Source organism: Centruroides sculpturatus, unplaced genomic scaffold (assembly GCF_000671375.1).
Source record: "Centruroides sculpturatus isolate CEXI.00-Female unplaced genomic scaffold, Cexi_2.0 scaffold167, whole genome shotgun sequence".
Lineage (NCBI taxonomy): Eukaryota > Metazoa > Arthropoda > Arachnida > Scorpiones > Buthidae > Centruroides > Centruroides sculpturatus.
Genome location: NW_019384372.1, coordinates 629,102 through 653,137, shown reverse-complemented (window position 1 = coordinate 653,137; position 24,036 = coordinate 629,102). Strand labels below are relative to the sequence as shown.

At 26.9% G+C, this 24,036-nt stretch overlaps 2 protein-coding genes across 8 annotated transcripts in view; both read left to right on the top strand.

Moving 5' to 3' along the window:
- Positions 1-574: 574 nt before the first annotated feature.
- On the top strand, positions 575-4,102 carry LOC111615147 (proline-rich protein 5-like). Of its 7 annotated transcripts, none has more exons than XM_023356559.1 (10): positions 575-602; positions 1,263-1,370; positions 1,441-1,524; positions 1,600-1,648; positions 1,719-1,776; positions 1,852-1,943; positions 2,021-2,099; positions 2,203-2,267; positions 2,456-2,621; positions 2,696-4,102. In XM_023356559.1, exons 1-10 carry the CDS (start codon positions 595-597, stop codon positions 2,794-2,796), a joined length of 810 nt encoding a protein of 269 aa, XP_023212327.1. In that variant the 5' UTR covers positions 575-594; the 3' UTR covers positions 2,797-4,102. The 7 variants fall into 7 exon arrangements, with proteins under 7 accessions (XP_023212327.1, XP_023212321.1, XP_023212316.1 ...); XM_023356585.1 differs by lacking the exon at positions 575-602 and adding an exon at positions 1,143-1,192 and having other exon boundaries at positions 1,475-1,524; XM_023356580.1 differs by lacking the exon at positions 575-602 and adding an exon at positions 1,143-1,192 and having other exon boundaries at positions 1,472-1,524.
- Positions 4,103-7,430: 3,328 nt separating this feature from the next.
- Positions 7,431-24,036, top strand: part of LOC111615272 (twitchin-like) — a 263,599-nt gene continuing 246,993 nt past the window's right edge. Inside the window, exons 1-3 of the mRNA XM_023356687.1 lie at positions 7,431-7,990; positions 11,195-11,213; positions 21,641-21,803. Coding sequence (XP_023212455.1) covers positions 7,690-7,990; positions 11,195-11,213; positions 21,641-21,803 — 483 coding nt within the window. The 5' untranslated portion in view covers positions 7,431-7,689. The remainder of the gene's footprint in view (positions 7,991-11,194; positions 11,214-21,640; positions 21,804-24,036) is intronic.

Here is a 24,036-nt window from a genome sequence, read left to right as displayed (position 1 = left end):
CGAAGTGGCCCTCTAAATATCGATTTGTTGAGATTCTTGCTGAATTGCACACAAATGAATCCATGTTTGAGTGCAGTTTTTTTATATATTTTTTCTTTCTATTGAATTTATTCTTCAAAATATTGCTATCTAGATAGATTTAATAATGAAAAAGTATCATTTATTTTTTTATATATGGCTTCAATATATATTTTCGTCGTATTTTCAAGCATTAAACAGAGAAAATTTACTGTTTAACTGCTGTATTTTTAAGTTAAAAACAACACAAATTAAAGATTTTTCCGTGTTAAAATTACAAATTAGTGTTATAAAATAGTAATATTATTAATATTATATTTTTTTATATAAAAAGGAATAATTTAATAAAAATTCTGTTAAATTCAGCAGAAACTTTTACTTGATACCTACACAGATAATATTAAAAAATATATAGACTATTATTTATTATAGATTTAAATTAAATATTCGCATTATTGAATATCGTTTTAAGAAATTTCTAAATGGCGACACTTTCGAATTATAAAATAATAAAAATAAAATAAAAAATTATTTTATTGATAAGAGCAGATAAGTCACCAATTCTTAATCAAGAAAATGGATAGGTAAGGCATGTTCTTTTATAATTTTATATATAAATTTTTCTGTTACCTGTATTTAGTTTTAATATATTTTATAAAAATATAATTAATTTGTAGCTAGACGAAACTAAACAATTATAAAACGGATTAGGAAATAAGGTGTAGATGATGTGTTTATGAAAGTATCATCATGTAAATTTACACCGGTTTATCCTATCTGACACGTCACGACCGAAGCTAGGAGTAAGGATGATTTGCAGCTGTTATTCACCAACTTTATCGTATATCGTACATTTAATACGTTCTAATGGGTTACAGAATAGTAGAAATATTTTAGAATTATCGGTTAATTAACTTCTCTTTCCAGTTTTATAAGCCGATAGTTTAAAAATAGTTTTAAAAGTAAGGAAAAATGGGCGAGGTATATAGTTGCATACCTCTTTAAACTTAACAAATGTATATATTTATTGTTATTATTCATAAAATATGGCAGAGTCGACGATAAGATAAGGGGGTTATCTAATAGGTGTAGTTTCTCTGATAAGAAGCAGAGAACATAAATATGAGAAGTGACTTTGTTACACAACATTCTACTATGTCTTTGAAACGTTTAAGTATGAAATCTTCATCTGTGCATTATATGCAAAACTCTATAAATTCTTTAGCTTCTCCTGCATTTCCTAGGACTTCCTCCCTTCTACAGCAAGTACCCGAATATGGGATAGTCACCTTAGACATAGCTTCGAGTTTAGATAGACAACACACCTTTAGAAAGAATCAAGATTGGAATAAGTAAATATTATTATCTCTTCTCTGGCTTTTAAAATTATTTTTCTGATTAAATTTTAGTCAAATTTCGTAGCTTGTTGAAGAAAATTGTCAGTTTGTTTCAGCAGAAAGATGTCATGAACCCGGGTGAATTGTTTAGTCTCCATGAGAATATCAGGTAAACTGTTAACATGTATTTGTAATGAAATTTTAGATTTTTTTTTTAAAAATATTATATTATTTTATTTTATAGAAATATTCTAGGATCAAAAACGGGACCATTTATCTTCGATTATTATAAGGTAAGTTGGTGACAAAAATTTTTTTGGGGTGATAAATGATGTTGAAATGAGTCGAATGTCTTCCCCTCAGCAAGAATTATTACCAAGAGGGATGATCATCTTGAGAGAGAATATAAGGCTAGAAGAAGGTATAAATTTGAAAATTAATATTAAAAATTTTTTTTAAATATTTAAATAAAATATTATATTGATTTTCTGTAAAGGTGAAAAGTTATTAGTTATGCTGGAAGAAATTTGGAATTATTTTTTTAAGAAGATTTTACCTGCTTTAGAAGCAATATTGTATTTAATTAAGGTCAAATAATGTTGAATTATATAATATATAGATCTTATATGACTAATTTTAATCGTAAGATATGTAATTTTTAATAGACTAAAGAAATATTGACGGTTAGGCAAACAGCTCTTGTTAGTTTTCGCGATTTTATCTTACTAAAAATTAAAATTGAAGGTGAGTTTTTTTTATTAGTTATATTCTATAACAACAATTGAATAATATTGCAATACATTCGAATAAATTATTTAAATATAATTTTTTTTTTGTTTTAGTACAGAAGCTCTACAAAAAGTCAATTATAAAGTTTCTTCCGGAATTAAGCACATGTTCCTTATCTTGCAGGTAAAATTAAAAATCGATTTAAAAATAAATAGATATAATCGAAAGATAAATAATCGACTATTTATCTGAATAGATGATTATCCTTGTATTTTGTCTGGCGAGTTTATCTTCCTTATATACTCAAAAAATAATTCAAAAAAACGATCTATTTTATGACCAATATCTCGAAATGTGGCAATTTCTTTCAGGGAGTCAATGATAGCTATCCTCCAAATAAAAATAAATTAAAGTTGGAGTCGATTTTGGCCAGAATCATAAACCCTTTTCTAGGATTTAGAGGTCTTTACCAAGGAGGTTCCGAGCCCGTTATCCCTTCAATGGAGCCAGCTATAGCTGCTAGAAGGAAGTCTGCAGGTAGGTGCACTTGTTAAACTTACTCTTTATGGCTCCACTACTCGTTATTTATTTAGATTAATTTTTTGTTCAAGATTGGAGGCGTATATCTCGTCCACTTAGCGTTCAACCTCAACAAGTGGAGACTCTAACCGAACTCTTTATCAATGCCCTAAGGAAACAAGAAAATTCGTAATTTCCATTAGATATTATCGAAATTATAAGAAGATAAATCTAATATGAGGAATAAGAAAGACTCGAAATAACCGATTGCTTCCATCACTAATAGTAAACGACAAGAAACAGATCCATAAAGATGCTGATGATTATAGCTTATACTGCGAATAGGAGAATGGCTTAAAAAAAGTAGTGATTACTGAGGAGAATGGAGTAAAAAAAAAACGCCAGAATGACGATGATAAATCTAGACCAATGTTACAAATTGTAAGCGAGGAAAGTAATTCAGTGATACGATATATGTAGGAGATATTTATGTAATTGAAAATAGGAAAACGATCATCACCAGTTAGTTTGTAAGATACTGCCATCTCTCGTCATCGAAGAGGATTAAAATATTTATAAATCTACCTTGGAACGTGGCCAAGTGGTATTATATACTTCACAGCATATAGTTATCGCTGATTACACTATCGATCTAACCTTATATCGAAGAGAATTACACATTTAGATTTGACGTATAATAATTATGAAGGAGCTATCAAATTGAGTGACGCTTCAAATTATCTTCGATGCATCATAAGTTTCCGGAGAAAATTTTTTTTACATTTTTAGAATAAAAAATTAAGTATTTACTTTATTTTAAAGCGAAACAAAACTCGGAATTTAGCGAAAATTCGGTAGTTTTGTTTGGCATACAACTCTATCCAAAAATATACAAAATGTTCGATTTTCAAGGACAATCGCATCTTGATACACTTCAATATGTCTTTCCATATATAATATAAGTAACTTATACGCGTATATATAACTAAATGAACGATATCTAGAAGGATAAACGGGCCTTTAATGTTGAAAAATTCGGGAAGTTTCAATTTACTAAGATGATTTAGACATGAAAATGTGGATCGTATCCGATGATGATAACGTGTAGGATGCAGAACGGATGGATGGAGAAATGTCGACTTTTAAATTAACAGCTTCTAGAGCCTCAAGACATATAAGGTACGACCACCTCTAAGATAGTATTACCAGTATCTAACATCAGCGTTTCTAGAATATTTTAAAGCAGAACGGTTATTTTTAGATCCCAATAGCATCATTCGTGTTCCTTAGGTAAGATAAATCTCGGTCGACGAATCTACTTCTTCATTACCCAAGTTATAGCAGCTATCGTTGACAACCTTTAAACACTCGTCAAAGATTAAAGATAAAAATTTCGGAAACGAATTAAAATCGATACGAATGAAAGGTTTAAAAACGTATTTTCTGTGTAAACAACTTCCGCATTCTATATAAGGATCGCTTACTAGTATCTTAAACAAACATACCCCTTTTCTTTTTTTCTTTCTTCTGATCGTAGATTTGTCTTGTAAAGTTGTTTACATAACAACAAGCAGTTGTCACGAGAAAACATATTCTTCTTTACTGATTCTATTTTCATTTTCGACGAGTTAACACTCTTTATAAATAAGGATATAATTTTTGCAACTTTGTTATGCGCTCGCATCTTTCTTCCTCTTGATCTTCTTCTAATCTCGCGATAGTCATTGCAATGCTTTAGCATAGAGTAAATAAGTAAACAAAAAATTGAGTTTAATGCTTTTCTTTTCTATGCTTCCTGTTATTTTTATCCTACTTATTCTTTTCTTATCGGTTCCTATCCTCGTTAATCTCCTGCTCTTTTTTATCGTGGCTATCTTTTCTAAAGCTGTTTAAACTATCTTTCGTTTCTTATTCTGATCTATTCGCCACGTATTCTTCCCTAATCTCCTTATCCCCGTTTAATTTTCTCTTTCCGATTTTTGTTAAACCCTTTCCTTTCTTAATCTTATTTTTAATCAAACTCTTCAATTCAGCTGTTATCTTGTCAATTTTGTCTTTAAGCTGGATGAATCTTCTTAACCTTTTATCTATTTAAAATTTCGCAAGAATGTTTTTAAATTTTTGATTTTAATTTTTCTATGCGCTTTTCTTTTGTTTCCAGTTTTGCAGACTTTTCTATGATTATTTTTTCTACCTTCTAAATTCTAACCTCTCTGTCTGACACTGATTCTTTTTCTTTTTTCCTTTTCTCAGCCTCTTTTTGTCACCTTTTTTTTCCTTTTTGTTTCTCCTTCTTTTCAATATTTTTTCTCCGTTTTCACTTTCTTAACTTCTCAATTGTGACTTTTTTTCTTAATTATTTTAGATTTTTATATTAATTTTTCATTGTTTAATTTTATTATAATTTTTCATATTTCTTAATTTCTGTTTCTTTACCTTATCTTAATCAGGTTCTTGATTATTATTATTATTTTTTTAATTTTATATTACGATTTTTCTATTCTTAATTTTTATTTTTAATATTTTTTTTTCCAATCTTATTTTATTATTCTGTTCCTATTTTTTATTATCGTGTCTTTTCTTGCTCTTTTGTTCTATCCTTAATTTTATTATCACATCCCTACCGGAATTTTTGTTATCTCCCTCCTTTATATCCCTAATTTTCCTTACAATTTCTTCAAATACTTCTTTGTTTCTCTTCCCAGCCTCTTGTAATCTTATATTTTTCGATTTCCACTTTATCCATTCCTTTCTTTTTAATTTCTGATATATTTTCCTGTTTCTTCTACTCCGCTATTTTTCCCAATTCTCTTCTTTTTTTTTACTTCTTCAATCTCTTCTATTACTAGATTCCTACTTCTTTACTTTTAGTTTTACAATTTTATTCTAAGAAAAAAAAGAAAATATTCATTTTCTTTGTTCAAAATATATAAAAAAACATTAAATAAAAATAAAATTGACAAGAAAATATTAAAATAAAAACAGAATTGAAAACTATTTCTTATTTCTCTTCTTGTTCCTTTCATGTTTGATTCTTTACCTGTTTGATCTTGGTTATCTTCTCTTAGTCTAGCCTTTAACCCGTGCATATCATCATAAAAATGGTAATTATTCTTCTGGAAATCATCATAAATGGAACTGTAATATGATACTTGTACTTGTAATATGAAGATACCCTGTACTTGTAATATGAAGATTATGTGGACAGAAAACAGTGGAGAGGAAGCTAAAGAATATTTTTGGTTAAGGAAACTCTTAAGGGAGGAGGAGAAGAAGAAGACCACGAATAATTTAAATTTATGGAAGTAAAAATTTATGCCAATCTCCAAAATTCTTTAGTAAGAAAATTACGAGTTTACATTATGACATCATTTACGACTTAAAATAAAAATAGCCCAAAAAATAAGATCATAAATATTATCTAATCCGGATATCCTAACATCAAGTTTTTTATAACAGTTTTTTATTTATGGGCAAATTTAAAGTTAATTATTTTTAAAAAAAGTATATAATTTAGAAGTGAAATTAATTTATTTAATGCATTTTAAATCATTTTTCTTTACGCGTTTCGTTTAAAAAATTGTTCTTATGTAAGCAAATATATCGAATTATTACGGAACAGGCAAAATTTGTTCTATTTTAGCCTAAAGATTAACACTTAAAGTTCTAAATATAACACCATTTTACCTTACTAAACAATTTTTTCCTCAAATAACAGAAATTTTCATGGAAAACATCTAAACTTTTAACACTAAAAATAGATTTCTGTGGGTTGAAGAACTTTGGAAAATTATCTTCAGACGGTTGTTTATGGCCTAAGAAGGGCTACACACTTCTACAAGTGATAAAATAGAGCAAATGTTCTTTTTCTTACATAAGCTTATGTCCCAAGTTTCAGTAAAAATAAGTTTACATCTTTACTTAAACATGTGTTAAACTTTAAACAACCTTTAAATTCAACTAACAATAAAATTAATTTTAAGCAAAACTTAGAAAAAACAAGCAAATTTCTTACATATTTAACTCGAATAATTAACGGATGATAAACTGCTTCTAATGATCAGATGATAAACTCTGATTTGGCATTCTCATTCACGTCATTAACTAAGATATTCTTTTTTAAACATTAAACAATCCGTAGCATACGTTAAAACGTATCATTTTTCTATCTGTTTTAAAGTAAATTAATCAAAAAATAATTAAATTCATCGCAAATTAATTACATTTTTTTTATTGCTGACACACGCTAGGAATTCATGCACAAGAGAGAATCTATTTAAATTTTACAAAAATATTGAACATGTATCTATACATATGTTTATTAGCATCAGCATTTTCCAAAGTTTCTTTTAGAAATGTTGAAAGTATTCTAGAAGCTTAAATCATCGCATCACATGTGGCAGAACGTCGCTTTGCCTGTCAGAAGTGTCAAAATTTGAACCGACTCTAGTGGATCAATTTGACTACTATTTTATTTTTTTAAGTTTATTTTTAGTGTTATATAAAAACGGCATAATGAATAAATTACAACCGATTTAAAAAATAAAAATAATCATCATTGATCTTATATATAGCGCCATTGTCTAATTTTAGTCCTTTAGTTATCCCCTTAAATACCTTCGATCCAATTTAGTTTTAGTACTTGCGAGAATTTGTATACATTACGCAACCGATTTTCATTGTTTCTTTAATGGCTCCTCGTCGAATTGCAAGCTCTTTGACACTTTCCCTTGACAATTTTATAGGCAATGGGTGTTGTTTATCTTCAAAATAAGGAATTGGGCTACCTCACTTCGGACTGCTTGCCAAAGAAATCAAGCGAGGAAGAACGACAGAATACGTCAACTAGCATTAATAAAAACAAAGTTGTCTCCGGAGGAAGGATAGGTTAATGTCTAATGAGCCTGGCCATCTGTTCAGTGTTTATCTTAATGTACTGTTGCTCGAACCTCTTCTTCAGACGAATATAGCCGATAGTTAACGTTGCTTCCACACCAGCCGAGCTGTTGTTATAGTTCTCTAAGCTAATTTCCTTGCTTCACCTGAGAATTTTTACTTTCCCTCCCAGGTACATTCATCACCTGGGATGGATATCGCTCCTAGTTTCATACAAAAGCCTCGTCTGAAACAACTAGATGATGGTGATACTTTACTATTCGAATGTCTAGTCTCTGCTAGACCCAGGCCCAATATTTCTTGGTTTCGAGGAGATAAAAAGCTAACAGAAAGCAATAGAATTGTGTTTAAGATACGTGATGTCGGTGGAAGTAGATTCCTAGTGGCCCTACAGTTGAGCGATGTGGAAGATTCGGATTCTGGTCTCTATAAAGTTTGTATCAATAACAAAGCCGGGGATGCTAATGCTACCATCAATGTTAATTTAACCTGTAAGTCTAAATATATATTAACAATTTGTTTTTATTTTACTAAAATATATATTTGTAAGTACCCTTTACCATTTGCAGAATCTTGATTTTTGTTTGGTTCTTTAATAAGAAAAGGTCTCATTACTTTTATAATTGCTGATTTTTATGAATATCTTTGGCCAACTTCCCTTTGAAATAACAAGGAAAAGAATGGAGATATTCATTCGCAGCCAAAATATTTATAGAAGTTAAGCTGATTAATAGAATATATTTATATATAAGTTTTTATTGTTGATATTCATGTGTTTTATACACTCTTCTATTCTTAGAATTTAAAAGGTTAACTCTTAAATTATGAAAGAATTTTATTAAAATTCGGATGGAAAAATTGGTGATATTTATTTATAAATTTATATATTTAAGTATTATTTATTGAATGAGGTACATTTACTCGTTTATCCACTGTATAAATAACTTATTACGTAATTTCAAAGATAAATAAGTTTAGTTACATAAAAATAAACTACTTTAATTATAAAAATATGAAAAATAATTCACAAAAATGTGTTATTTTTCACATTTTGATCAGAGTAATTGAGAGTTGAAAATTCAATCTTTCTTTTCTTAACCTTTCTGCTCTATGAACAATAGGAAGATCTCATTGAAAATCGAAATTTTAAATTTAATTTTTAAAGTTTTAAGTATATTAAATATATAAGAAATGTATTAGTTAGACTACATACTCGTAGTTCTTATTAAATCATTTCACGTTAATAATATACAATAGCTTCACCGGAATATATCAATAACTATTGTAATCAATACAATGGTTTATATATACATTCGGTCTTGATTTTGGTTCAGTTTTGATAATTATGATACAATGTGTTGTGTAGTAATTAGGAAAACTGAACTAAATTCAAAGCCTATTCTAGAATATTTTCCGCTATAGACACTATATTAATTATCTGTTCCTTAACCGAACGTAAACTTAAACCAATCTGATATTTAAGTAAAGAAAAGGTAAACATCTCTTTCGAATTACATTATAAAAACTTTTAATAAAATATTATGTACTATACATTTTCATGTTTTGCCACCCTTAAAATAGGTTTTCCTGACTAGAATACAGTTGAACCTTCAATAATGGCCACTTCTAAACAGCGGCCGTTTTNTTCATGAGGTATCTCTAACTGTGTAGCAGATTTCAACTTTCAACTCCTAACCGTTTGGACTATGCACATAATAATAAAAATAATATAATATAATCGAGATGGGTTGATAAGGTTATAAATCTCACACAGCAGAAATCTTCACAATTAATTAATAAAAATAGCAATGATTTATTTAATATAAATAAGATCTTTTTGGAAAATAATTGGATTAGTGAACATTTCTTATGATAATATTACATGATTCCTGTGGTATATATATATATATATTTTTTAAACAAAAATGCACAAAATAACAATGGCCAACTTCGAACAACAGCTATTTTTTATGTCCCATCAGTGACCGTTGTTCACAGGTTTGACTGTATTTAATTTATAGTAAATCTGAACCTTTCAAATTCCATTTTAATTCAAATATATTTTGAAAATTTTATTACTTAATTTTACCGGATAATTAATTAATTTATATTAAACCACATCAAAAATTAAATGATGAACTTTATTATAAAATACAGGAAAGAATTGCAAGATTAAATTATCAAAGGTGCCTTAATTAATTTAATATTATTAAGTTTCTTTTAATTTAATTCGTATATTTTAGCCACTACATATATATAATTTAACATAAATATTGTAATAATTTCACATTAATTCTCAAAGTCTATCCTAAGAGCACACACAAAACTATTCAGGAAAGCTCTGAAGCGCTATTATTAGGACCTTTTCGCACTATTCAAAGTTAAAATTTGACACAAATAAGTTTAATTTTATAATTATTTGTTTCTTAATAGACTCGTTTGCTAATTAGGAAAGTGCCTTATAATCTTAAATGAAACCATTCTAAAATTTCCGGGTATAGAAATGTTCTTGAACGAGACATTCAATAGGTAAAAACGGGACTATAATAAGCTTAATCACCTAAAAAGATAAGGGGAAAGAATAAAGAACACGTTTACAACTGCAAAAATATAATTGAAGAACATGGGAAATGCTAACAGAGTTTTCTTAACTGATAAAAATAAAGATGAGAAAGAGTCTGTCAGTTAGTCATTAGAGATAAAGATCCAATTTCGACAAAGCCGAATTCGTTACTCACAATTAAATCAGTACAAACGTTTTTGTAGAGTGCCTCTTTATCATAGATCCTATTACTTCACCATTTCTGTAATTTCATGCGTGCTTTAATAGTTATGTCAGACATCTAATGAAGAACTCAACATAATTGTTAGAGATTTCTGGTTTGTTAATTCACGAAATTAGATCCGTGTCGTTTAAAAGCAGCTTTTCCCCCCGTTAAACACGACTGTTACTACTAAAGAACCGAATGTCATTGTTCTATATGTGTAAGGTCATTTTTTCTTCCAGTTGTCACCGTGAAAGTAATTGCTACTGCTGAAGAATATGATCCTCTCTAAGAGTAATTTTATAAATGATGTGATTTAATTAGAATAAAGTACTTAAAACTGCGATTTTTCGGCCTCTTTTCAATTAAAAAAGTATTTATTAAAAAGAATTCATCCAAAATATATTTATAATTAAATATTTACTAATTAAATTTCAATTTTTCTGGTGATTCTAATAATATTAATAACCAGAATGTTTCAAATTATGAGATATTTTGGTTCTTATTATTATATTCCATTACAAAATAACATCATTTTAAATTGAAATTTTTTAAAGTACCGTATTTTATTTTTATAACAATTATATTTGTTGGATGACACTATCAATAAATTAACTTCTATTATAAATAAAATTATTGCATATAAAATTAAATGTAATATTAATAACTGATATAAAGAGTGCACACTTCAAATTATATCTTTATTGAATTAGTTGATGTAAAAGTTAATATTTTTAAAAAAACTTTAAATCTTAATTTTATTGCAATCTCATAATATATAAATATAATAAATTAAATTTTCTTTTTGTGAATACAACTTACTTTTTGTAGTGTTTTTTAAATTTATGTTATATATAAATGCATGAATTATTAATTTACTACTAGACTGCTATTTAACTGATAGATTATTTATATTTTTTCTTTCTACAGCTTCAGAAGATCAAGAAGGGTGAGTAATGATTTATTCTTTAACTAAATTTAAGTAAAAATTTCTTTTATTCATGATAAATATTTGGTTAGACATAGTTGATGATGTAATATGGTGTAAGTATGATTAATGAAAAATACAAGAGAAAACCTTTAAAAGAGTACCCTTGTTGTCTAACCTCATTTTGGCAGGTTTTCAAAGGACAGAATTCTATAGCTGACTTTTTTTTGTGTAGTTATGGTGTTTTTCTAAATAAATTTCAAAATTCAAATGTATAATGAAACATAAAATATATATTTAAATTAAAATTATTAATTTATTCTAAACTATAAAAAATATACACTATAAAATACTGTAAATAGAGTACTATAAAGCTATAAAGTACTGTAAATAAATAAGCATTAGAAGTTTTAAAGCTGAAATAAAACTCTTTCTACAGAAAGGATCATTAATTTATTAAAGTGTAAAGTATGTTTCTCTAACAAAAAAAATAAAAGTTATAAGGTAGCTTTAGGGGTTCTTTTTTTCCTTCCAGTTTGGTGGCTAAGATTAGCCACACATAAACAGACCAATCTTTGAAATTCATTTCTTTCTAGTTTCTTTTTCTAAAGTTAACCATGAGTGATTCATTTGACAGATATTTTTTCTTGAAAATTCTGAAAATTTGGAGTAAAACAGTTTTTACTTTCTACAGGAGTTTACCCTCATAGTTTGCAATATTATTTTAAAGGTAGTAGCAAATATATATTAGAATGTAATTAGTATATTTCTTAAGCAAATAATTTAGCACTGTAATTGAATTCATTTTATGTTTATAATGATTATTTTTTAATATGTTTTGTATTTTGTAATTTTCTTTTAATTTTAGACACAGAAAGATATTAGAACAGGCAGGGATGAACAGGAGGGGGAAAACATAGGGTCCCTATACAATGTAGTTTTTTTATACTTTTTTTAATATAATTTAATTTGCTATAGGACCCCAATAGGCATTTTTCCCCTGGTCTCCATTACCCCTTAGGAGATCCTGAGAACAGGTGTTTGAATGAACTGTATACAAAATTGCATAATGTTAGTTGCTACCCTTGATGTTAGAAAAATAAATTGACACAGTTGTTAGCCACTACATATATATAATTTAACATAAATATTGTAATAATTTCACATTAATTCTCAAAGTCTATCCTAAGAGCACACACAAAACTATTCAGGAAAGCTCTGAAGCGCTATTATTAGGACCTTTTCGCACTATTCAAAGTTAAAATTTGACACAAATAAGTTTAATTTTATAATTATTTGTTTCTTAATAGACTCGTTTGCTAATTAGGAAAGTGCCTTATAATCTTAAATGAAACCATTCTAAAATTTCCGGGTATAGAAATGTTCTTGAACGAGACATTCAATAGGTAAAAACGGGACTATAATAAGCTTAATCACCTAAAAAGATAAGGGGAAAGAATAAAGAACACGTTTACAACTGCAAAAATATAATTGAAGAACATGGGAAATGCTAACAGAGTTTTCTTAACTGATAAAAATAAAGATGAGAAAGAGTCTGTCAGTTAGTCATTAGAGATAAAGATCCAATTTCGACAAAGCCGAATTCGTTACTCACAATTAAATCAGTACAAACGTTTTTGTAGAGTGCCTCTTTATCATAGATCCTATTACTTCACCATTTCTGTAATTTCATGCGTGCTTTAATAGTTATGTCAGACATCTAATGAAGAACTCAACATAATTGTTAGAGATTTCTGGTTTGTTAATTCACGAAATTAGATCCGTGTCGTTTAAAAGCAGCTTTTCCCCCCGTTAAACACGACTGTTACTACTAAAGAACCGAATGTCATTGTTCTATATGTGTAAGGTCATTTTTTCTTCCAGTTGTCACCGTGAAAGTAATTGCTACTGCTGAAGAATATGATCCTCTCTAAGAGTAATTTTATAAATGATGTGATTTAATTAGAATAAAGTACTTAAAACTGCGATTTTTCGGCCTCTTNATGTTTTGATCCCTATTTTTAAATTTTATTACAAGAGAAAAATGTTAAAAATATTTTTTTATTTTCTACATAAATAACTCTTCTTAGATAGATTGAATAATGTTATGTAACAGATTAATACCCTGCTGTACTTCTGAAAGTAACTGTTTTTTTTACTGTGTTCATATTGATTTCTCCAATAATAATTTTCTATTCAAAATTTTCCATGCAGACTCAGGTTTTTTCTGCCAAGGTAACTTGACCAAAACAATTTCTATATTCTCATTTCACTTGCTGATGTTGCAGTTGAAAATAACTTTCTTTTTCCTTACAATAGATTGTGTGGGAAGATTTTGGATGAGTCATTCTCTTGCAACATCTTTTCAAAATAAGCTTTTATAAATTTAAGCGTGACTGTTTTTTAAAGTTATTTTTTCAATCTTTATCAATTAATTAAGATGTTAAAAATATTCACTTAACTAAGAAATTATTTTATGCACCTTCCATATTTTACTCATTCTTAAGCAATTAAATATTAGAAATTTAAAAATAAATTTTTAAAATTATGTAAATGTTTAGAAAATTATATTATAAATATTTTGTGAGCATTATTTAAATTAGTTCTATTAAATAAATAAAAATGATGCAAACTTCTTAGAAGCATAGAATTCTAAGTTCCTATAAAGTTTGCTTCACTGTGACATTAGTACATAACACAGGAAAACTGAATTTTAGTTTGTATGTCTATCATTATTCTAGGGTAAATATTGAGAAATATCTTAAGTAATCGCTGTATAAAAATAAAGAAAGACTCTTTCTGTTTATAATAAATTTCACTTAAAGTCTAAATTATTACCATATTAATAGAAATTTGCAAAATACGTTAAGCAGTGCTAGTATGGTCAAAGTAGTTATTTTCAAAATATTCTCTCTTCTACTTTAAATGGTCAGTGTTTATATTTCTTACAACATCTTTAAATGGAAAGTGATGTCTGGTATCTATCTGTATTCATAAATGTAAACATAGTCTATTACTTAGACGAAACATATCTAAGTACTATTTATATATGGTTGACAGATGTTATATTTTCATTCTCCACACTTTGTTGAGTTAAATATATTCTGAAAGCCATTGACATCAAAGATTCCGTTGATCACTAAGAGAAACCTTGCCGCCTCGTAAATGATCATATTAACTTGATGTAGAGGATTATATAATGGATATATGTTATATCTAGTAAAGAAGTATTTTCCTGGTGATACTTGTGCAATACAGTAAAGCACAATTGCAGGGAGAACTCTGAACTCTATAGAGAATTAGTTGTGAAATTTTTATTTAGTGTTTTTTTTTCGTTTCGTATTTGTTGTAACTAGTTATAAATAATAAGTTAAATCTTCTCTTTTTTTGTTTTAAAGCTAAACTTTCTATTTTCGTTTGATCCATATTTTATAGAGTTAATTCAGTAATTGAATTATTTTTGTATGATTTAGCAATTTATAAATAGTAAAGAATGCGGAGAGAATATATAAGTTTAGCATTGTGTTGCTAATTTAAATGACTAACCCATAGCTAATTATACAACAGGTGCTCAACAAACCGGTGTTTCCATAACCTTCAGACATGATGAGATGAATCTATATTTAAATATACTCAATGCCTGTGAAGCATTGGAATTTAAGGAAAACATTTTATTCATTTATGAATGAGAGTTTTTTTTTTTTGTTCTAAAACTAATAATATATAACATACAATGTAAAAATAAATTAATTATTTATTCTTGATGAAGCTGTCCTATGTCTTGATATCCTTGAATATTTTATGTTGAATGATTTAGATGGCGAAACTATATTATTTTTTANAACAATTATATTAGTGTATACCTATTTGACCAATTTTATCATGTTATACCTATTTGATAAAATTATATTATGTTTCTATATAATTAAATTATGTTATTTTATATAAAAAATTAAAAATTTAATTTTTTCTAAAAGTATAAGTTATAACAAATGGCAATCGGTAAATTTAAAAACTGAAGATTTGTAATTCTTCAAATTGAAGAAAGATATAAAAATATTATATTAATATTTAAATATTTTTATAAAATTTAATTTTTTATTTGGATTTTGAATATTTTGTAAGCATTAAATTAATATTTTATTATAAATTTTATAAATTTATTTAAATTTTTTTTATTACTCAAATTTAATTTTTTTTAAATTCTGTATTTAATATTTTAATAGAAAAAATTGGCAAGTGATATTGGTTTTATAAGATATTTTTAAACGTTAGTATGAAAAATTATAAGACTTTTAACGTCAAGAGATTTTATTTCTTTAAGTATTTTAGAGTAGGCGTTCACTTAAAATAAATGTCAATTTTCATTATCAATGTGTCAGAATAATTTTAAAATATTTTATTTGAATATTTTATAAATTAATATATGGCGAAAAAAGTGAGTAGAAATAAGGAATTGAAAAGACTCTTGAATAAAATTCGTTACAGTTCTTTTATTATTCTACTGCTTGTCTTTCAACTATGCTGACTGAACAGATTCTACTCGTAGTTTCCTTTCGATGATGTCTATATATAAAGAACAAGTGGGTGTTGACTTAGTTTTTGTTCTAAAACTGAATTTCCATCATCCATCATCTTTTCATTATTTAATTAATTTTAATTCTTTTCACAACTCTCTCAATCTTATTATTTTAACCTGAATACAAGTATATTTTATATATTTTATTTGTTTATTAAATATTTTTAATAACATATTAATCGGGTATCACAATAATAAAACTGCCTGGTGGATTTTTTAATGGTAAGATGGCAACAGTGCAACTGTCATCTTCAGTTCAAGTGACCCAAATAATTTAAATCTTCATTACACAGTATGGAAAAAGAAAAAGAAAAAAAAAACAATTGTATAACGTAACATGCTATAATTAACTACACTATTTTTAATGCGAGTTGCGTTAGTATAGAAGACTAGATGAGATAGTGTTATAGTCTTTGTCTATGCGAGGGAGGATTTTATACTGATAACGTACATACTGCCCCCTAGCGGTGTACCTCCATCCCATATTTGGGCGAACGGGGGCAATTTTCTCTTCTACCTGATTCAACACCCACTTCAAGTATCAGCTGGGTTTTACTTTAGTTGTGGCATATTTTCTTCGACTAAATCACAGTCTTCCGCTTAATTATCGTTATTACTTTAATTATAATGTGATTTTTGAATCTGGATATATATATAAATAAATAAACAAACAACTTACCGTTCAGTGGATTACAATAACAGAAATGGCAACAAGGTAAGAAAAATATATTTTAAGCTTTGAGTTTTAATGAAAAGTATGTAATTATGTATATATTTTTTTACTATTCTGACTTGAATAAAAATTGATCGTGGAGTTATTATACACGCTTAACAGTTTGCTAATGGGTTAAACAAAGATGTCTTTATAAAAGTCTTGCTCGGTTTAACACGTGATATACTTCATGTGCCATATTCTTGGCATGAATATTTTGGCTTATTAATATGTAACAAAACTGGCGACCAAACAGTTATTATCTAATCGAGTTAAAGTTGCATATAATCAAGTTGCAAATTGTAATATGTAACACTCAAAACCCGTTTCAGAAACGCCTGTATCATTATCCGCTATCTTTCTAGTAATGAAACCAATATATATATATATATATAAAGAATAATCTTACGTCCTAAAATTACAGATCTATTTCTCTAATTTTATTACCAGATGTCGGTTACGGTACTTTCGGTATTACATTGCATTTAAAGAGAGGAAGCGATAAATTAGGATACTTGTAGAATATCCCGAAAGATCATTGCTGACACTGCAGGTGTTTCTACAAATATCAAAAAACACTAAGTTAGGTCCCCGAAAAAGTATTTTTAGTATTCTTATGCCTTGGCAAACATTTAGGTTAAGATTCATCTCCAGTATCAAATGGATATGTTTCTAACTAGCCACCATGTTTATTTAAACTTTCCTACCCCAACTTTCTTGGAGCATATTCTCAAAAGAAGAAATTAGCTTACACCCTATAAATCTTTAATCACTATATTTGTTGGACTGTTATTATTACAAATCAATAAAAAGAAGTAATGAGAATTCTAGATTTAAAGCTAAATCTCTCTTAAATACAAGAGTTAACTAAATCTAGTAAGATACTTGAAGGTTTATAGTTATTCTTTTCGTAATAAATCCGTAAATATCGAGGTAAATTCGGTCGTAAAACTTTTGTCAATGTAAACTCTTTACATATTCGAAAAATCGCTTATGATTTTTTTAGTTTATCTTGAAAGATAGCCAATATAAAAGTTCATAAACTATGTCATTGTTAAGGTTAAAGTAACATTGTTAAGGTATAGTAGAAATTATTTTTAGATAAAATATAATAAATTCTATCTTTCTCTATTTGGTGGTGCATCTTTTATCCAAAAAATTGTTTGTTTTATAGGTACCATTTAAAGTATATCTCGGTTGTTATTATTAAAATTTGTTGAAAGACGAAAACAATTTAGGTCTGATTTATGTCTCGGAGAAGTCATTAAGGTGTAAAGACCGAAATCTTGCGTCCAATAAGCTAAAAAACTTGGCTCCGTACTGATTGCTATTACCGATTTGGCATCATATCAAGGTTACAAGAAGTATTTTACTAGAAATTTTATTTCGCTTTTCTATCGGAGCAATGTCCTCTGTTTAGTGTGTATTAACTTTATTATGTAATAAAGGTGCATAAAATTAAGAGAGGATGATCTGTTATATAGCTTTAAGAGAATTTGCGTGTAACAATAAATTGATACTTACGAATTTTAAAGTATTTCCACCAGAAAAAAAAAAAAAACCTGCTGGAAATGTTTTCACTAGATGTTGAACGGCATCAATCAGAAAAGTAAGTTGCTAATTACGTTGATAGCAATCGAGACTAGCCTTGACACAGAAATTCGATCGCAGGTTATACAAAGAATTATTGTATCTTTGCTTATTTAATAATTGAGATTACGACAACACGATATCACACGAATGAACAGTTTCTAAGAAAATCATTGAAGATTGTAAGAATGATATAAAATATATAAAAATTTATTTTCCAGATGCAAAAATGCGTATATAAACGATACATTAGTTGTTGTCTTGATGAAAAATTATTGAAAATTAATTTTTTAAAATGTAATAATCGCTGAGCGAAAACGTTAACTTTCATGTAATTTTATTACATTTTTGAAGTAATTTATTGAGTTACTTATGTATTAATAACTAAGTAAATATATTTAATACAATTTAATAACTTTACACATTTCTATAAGAGAATATATTGTTCAAAAGCCAATTATCTAATATTTGAGGAGNTAATTTTTTTTGTTAAAATTAATTGCTTTTATTCAAAATTGTTTCTAAGAATAAATACTCTAATTGCTCTAATAATTTAAGCATATTTTTTTCAAAGCATAAAAAAATGAAAATAAAAGAGAATTTGTTTTATTTTACAAAGATAGCATAAACTGTATTTTATTTCTTATTTTTATATACATATAATATCGGAACAACAGCCCTTTAACACATCTCCATTAGCGGTCGGTTTAACACCGTTCTCAATGTCTTGTTTTAGATCATCAAATGTATTTACGGTCACAATGAAAGAGGGATTTTCTGTTTTTCTTTAGCAATTCTAAAATATTCAATGTTCCGAGAAAGTTTAATTCGATACGGAATTTAAATGAGATCATCTTCTGAATATAGGTAAAATAACAAACATGGAGATTGTAGTGAAGTAATGATGTATCAAACGATTTAACGAAACATCTGAAGCACCGCATTAGTTACAATGACAGAAACATGAAGAGATATATCAATACGGAATAAATTTGCTCAAATTAACCTCGAAAAGTCAATAAATTTGTTGCAAATTTATTTAAAATACATACGTATACGTCTTATTCATTGTTAATTTAAGGAAATAAATTTTTTAAACTGTAGTGTGGTTAAACTATTGATCTCAGTTACTTAATTGCGCTAAAAGGACAAAATATAACGGCAAATTTTTAATTTATGGCAAATTGTTAATAATAAATAGATTTTTAACTAATTTTGCTCGAAAGTCTATAAATTTATTTAAAATTTTTGGTGGGTTTTTTTAAAGTTAGCCATAGGATTAAGTACAAGAGTCAAATGAATCAAAGTGATTGACTGATACAGATAGGAAGTTGTAATGTCTGGTTTCTCTTACAAGATTTCATCTGGTACCAAGTCGTAGTCTGAGCTTAATTACAAGACAACTAACATAAACTCGATTTAAATTTGGCTGCAACTTCTGACAAATTGGCAACCGACTCGTTCTACTTTCTTCTTAGTTAACAATACTTTTCCCCTTTTGTTTAAATTATTATTTTCTCAATATTTCTTTTATAGTACGAAACGACTTAATTACTAAAATTAGATGCAGATGAGACATATGTAATTTTTCCAAATTTAAGAGCTTAATAATAATGAATTATTTTTAAAAATTCCGTTTCGATGAAGGAATTAGTGTCGAATAACGTCATTAGTGAAATTTTTCAAGAAATTTTTAAAATAGAAACATTTCAATTTAACTCTATGTAGTTTTATGCCAAAATAGGAGCATATGATCGAATTTCCTGAATTTTGTTAAAATTAAAATTTAAAAATAGTAAAAGAAAAATAAAGTTTAACGCACTGTGCTAATAGAATGTAGAAATTTGCCTATATTTAAGGATTTAAACTGTTAAAAATTCATGTTTAATTTAATTTCCAATTGAATAATTCCTCAGTAAAATTTCTAACAATTTATTTATTCTTAAATTTATTTTTATAGTAGAATCCTATATATATATAAGATATCGTAAAGGAAGCATAGACCCTTATCAAAAGTTAAATATAAGAAATGTTGAAGGATGCATTGAAAAAATATTTTTCAAGTAGAGATATATCTTAGCTACATCTCAAGAGGATTCCATGGTCTGGAATCAAACAATTACATAAAAAAAAGAAAGGTTAAATTCGTTCTTAAGTCATTGAATAAAAGATGTAGAACTTGAATAGAAAAATTTTTATAGAAAATAAAAAGTATGATATATTCTATGAATACTTTTATTCTTTTTGAAAATTTCATTAAACTTAAACTTATATCAGCTTAAATTCCACATTAAAATAGTATGTATAGATGTAATTAGCATTATATAAATTAGTGTATTCTATATATTAATATAGAATTATTCTATAATATTAGTTTCATATAAGTTATATTAATGATATAATATTAATATAAGTTATATTGAATGATAAATTTTAAAGAAATACAGAAATGTCTTTCATTACATTTAATATTGCAATCATATTAGATATAATGAGCTGTAAATTCCTTCCTCTTTATTATTTTTAAAACAGTGACATTATAGTATCGTATCTAAATCTATAGCATTTATTATTAATCTACTTCTATAAATAAAAAATAGAAAGTATGAGCCACTTAATTTGAAAATTTATGTTTAATNACTAGTGAACAAAAAAAAGAGAAAAAAAAATAGTGACGTGCTATTTATCTTCGCACCTTCAAAATTCACTTTGATGTTACGAGACACATAATTAAAGCCTAAAATACGTTGTTAGGATTCTTCATGTCTTTCCGTCATTTTATACTAAGTCGCTTTAACTTGCATCTTAAATTTTATTTCTGCTAATTTTATATGTTTATAGCATTGAAAATTTATAAAATTTATAGAAATTTTGCCCGTTTTAATTATTAACATAAGTATCGATTTTCTTTTCTAATTAGCACATTTAATAAGGACCTCTCAAACGTCGAGGAACCACTTCCTTTTTTTGAGACTCCTAGTGTATTAAAAAAAATCTATTAAAAATAAAAAAACTAGCGTTAAAAATCTTATTTAACAAAAACTACAGATTATTCTATTAACACTTGAGAAATTCAATAGGATGAATAATTTATAACAAGTATTTTTCAGATACCTGGTCCTATTGACCTCCTGTGATAAGTCCTAGTTTAAAGTAACATACAGTATTTTAATAGATTGTGGCGTCAACAAAACAGACTTATATTGAGATGAAAATTCTAAATATTTTTCATTCTTCTAAAGTAATATAAATTTAGTAAGCAGTACATATTCATGATTAAAGTGTATATTTATTCTAATGCTATTAAAATTAAGCTAAGTTAAATTAATTTAAAAAAATAAACTGTAGTATATTGATCCATTTTATTTTCTACGATTCTGCAGAATTTGTCATTTTTTAAAACTTATACATTAGAATCAATTCTACTGCTTCAGTTTATCAACTTTGACATTTACAAAGAATTATTTTATATATAAATTCTAATTCTAATTAAACGTTATGTATTTTTATAAATGAGTTCATTCTAGTAAAATTCATTTTTTAATATTGTTTTTATAACCGTTTTAGCCCCGGAAAAGGGGTAGCGCCGACTTTCGAAAAGAAGCCAACGATAAGGCAAGAAGACGATGGCGACCGTCTTCTCTTCGAATGTCTTATCGCTGCCGATCCGAAACCGACAGTGCAATGGTTTTTAAACGAAAAGAAAATCGAACCTAAAGGTAGACACAAGGTAAGAATGAATTTTCATATATTAATATTAATAATAATACAGAAATCTTTCTGATGATTCCAACAAAAAATTCTAATGTTAAAAATATGGAGTGACATAGAAATCTGTTAATCATTGTGAATACTAAATTTACTAAAATTGAATTTATAAACTTATATTATTAGATTTTGTATAGTTATATTATATTGTATGAAAAGTTATATGTATGTGTGTATTTCTATCCAGACAACAATATAGTCTGGATGAAATAAAATTTTCTCTGAATTATATACACTGTATTTTTAAAGCTCTAGATATTAAATAGTTTGGGATCAATGTGTACTCTCCGCATTACGTGATTTGACTGCTTCACTAACAATTTTACGGATAGCTGGCCACCCCGGGTATAGCTTGTCACATGTGGAATTTGTTTTCTCAGATTTTTTTATTAAATTGTGGACGACTTTGGTGGAACGTAGCCAATCAGTTGTGTTTTCGGGCTTTCTTTTTTCTCCTGAAATGTCAGCGATGACTTGAAACGTTATCATATTTTTAGAAGCTCCAATCTTATAACTATGATAATATGAAAATTTGTATCATTTTTCAATGAAGAATCCTTCTTAAAAATTCATTTTTTTGTTGTTATATAAGAAATGAAATTAATTTTAAATATTTACACTCCTTTCTGTACATTATAAGCCTGCAACAATGTAAATTATGGTCTCATATGATTAATTTTCTGTTTGTAAGGGTGATCTGAATATTTCTGAGTTAAAAATACTAATGCTGACTTCTAAGAGTCAGGATGGAGGATTATTGATGGGTTAAAAGAATGAAGCAATTATAAGAGGTCTTTGATATACATTTTTAACTTTTGTAATTAAATAGGACCATTGTTTCCCTTGATGAAGTTTAGTCTCGTGATGTTTTTGTCTCAGATATCCACTTTTGTATTCACATGTTCTCTATAAATCGCTCCCTTTTGTTTCAAACATAAAATTAACATTTAATTGAACGATATCTTTTGATTTTTTAAGAGAAAAATATATTTTAAATATTATAAGTGGTATAACCCAATTTAAAATTAGAAAATGGATTCGTTGCTTACGATGTTGTTCTGTTCTTAGATGATTCTTAGTGAAATTTTATTTAAAAAGTAAATGATTTAATTTCTACAATTTAATTAAACTCGACATTTAAATAATATTATATTTAAAAAATTTAATTCAAATTAACTTTTTATTTATTTATTTTCGTTGCTAATAATCTACACAGGAACATCACAATGTGTTTTTGTGATGTACTGTAAATAATTAAGGACAAAATAATGTTGTTTTCTTTTAATTCAGGACAACTAGTGACAAAAAAAAAGAGAAAAAAAAATAGTGACGTGCTATTTATCTTCGCACCTTCAAAATTCACTTTGATGTTACGAGACACATAATTAAAGCCTAAAATACGTTGTTAGGATTCTTCATGTCTTTCCGTCATTTTATACTAAGTCGCTTTAACTTGCATCTTAAATTTTATTTCTGCTAATTTTATATGTTTATAGCATTGAAAATTTATAAAATTTATAGAAATTTTGCCCGTTTTAATTATTAACATAAGTATCGATTTTCTTTTCTAATTAGCACATTTAATAAGGACCTCTCAAACGTCGAGGAACCACTTCCTTTTTTTGAGACTCCTAGTGTATTAAAAAAAATCTATTAAAAATAAAAAAACTAGCGTTAAAAATCTTATTTAACAAAAACTACAGATTATTCTATTAACACTTGAGAAATTCAATAGGATGAATAATTTATAACAAGTATTTTTCAGATACCTGGTCCTATTGACCTCCTGTGATAAGTCCTAGTTTAAAGTAACATACAGTATTTTAATAGATTGTGGCGTCAACAAAACAGACTTATATTGAGATGAAAATTCTAAATATTTTTCATTCTTCTAAAGTAATATAAATTTAGTAAGCAGTACATATTCATGATTAAAGTGTATATTTATTCTAATGCTATTAAAATTAAGCTAAGTTAAATTAATTTAAAAAAATAAACTGTAGTATATTGATCCATTTTATTTTCTACGATTCTGCAGAATTTGTCATTTTTTAAAACTTATACATTAGAATCAATTCTACTGCTTCAGTTTATCAACTTTGACATTTACAAAGAATTATTTTATATATAAATTCTAATTCTAATTAAACGTTATGTATTTTTATAAATGAGTTCATTCTAGTAAAATTCATTTT

What these genes read in the sequence shown, in the direction of transcription:
- LOC111615147 (XM_023356548.1), top strand. Translation starts at nt 1,141, where the DNA reads ATGAGAAGTGACTTTGTTACACAACATTCTACTATGTCTTTGAAACGT. An exon ending in TTATCTTCGATTATTATAAG is followed by an intron (nt 1,649 to 1,718) that starts GTAAGTTGGTGA and finishes TCTTCCCCTCAG; the next exon opens with CAAGAATTATTACCAAGAGG. An exon ending in CAATATTGTATTTAATTAAG is followed by an intron (nt 1,944 to 2,020) that starts GTCAAATAATGT and finishes AATTTTTAATAG; the next exon opens with ACTAAAGAAATATTGACGGT.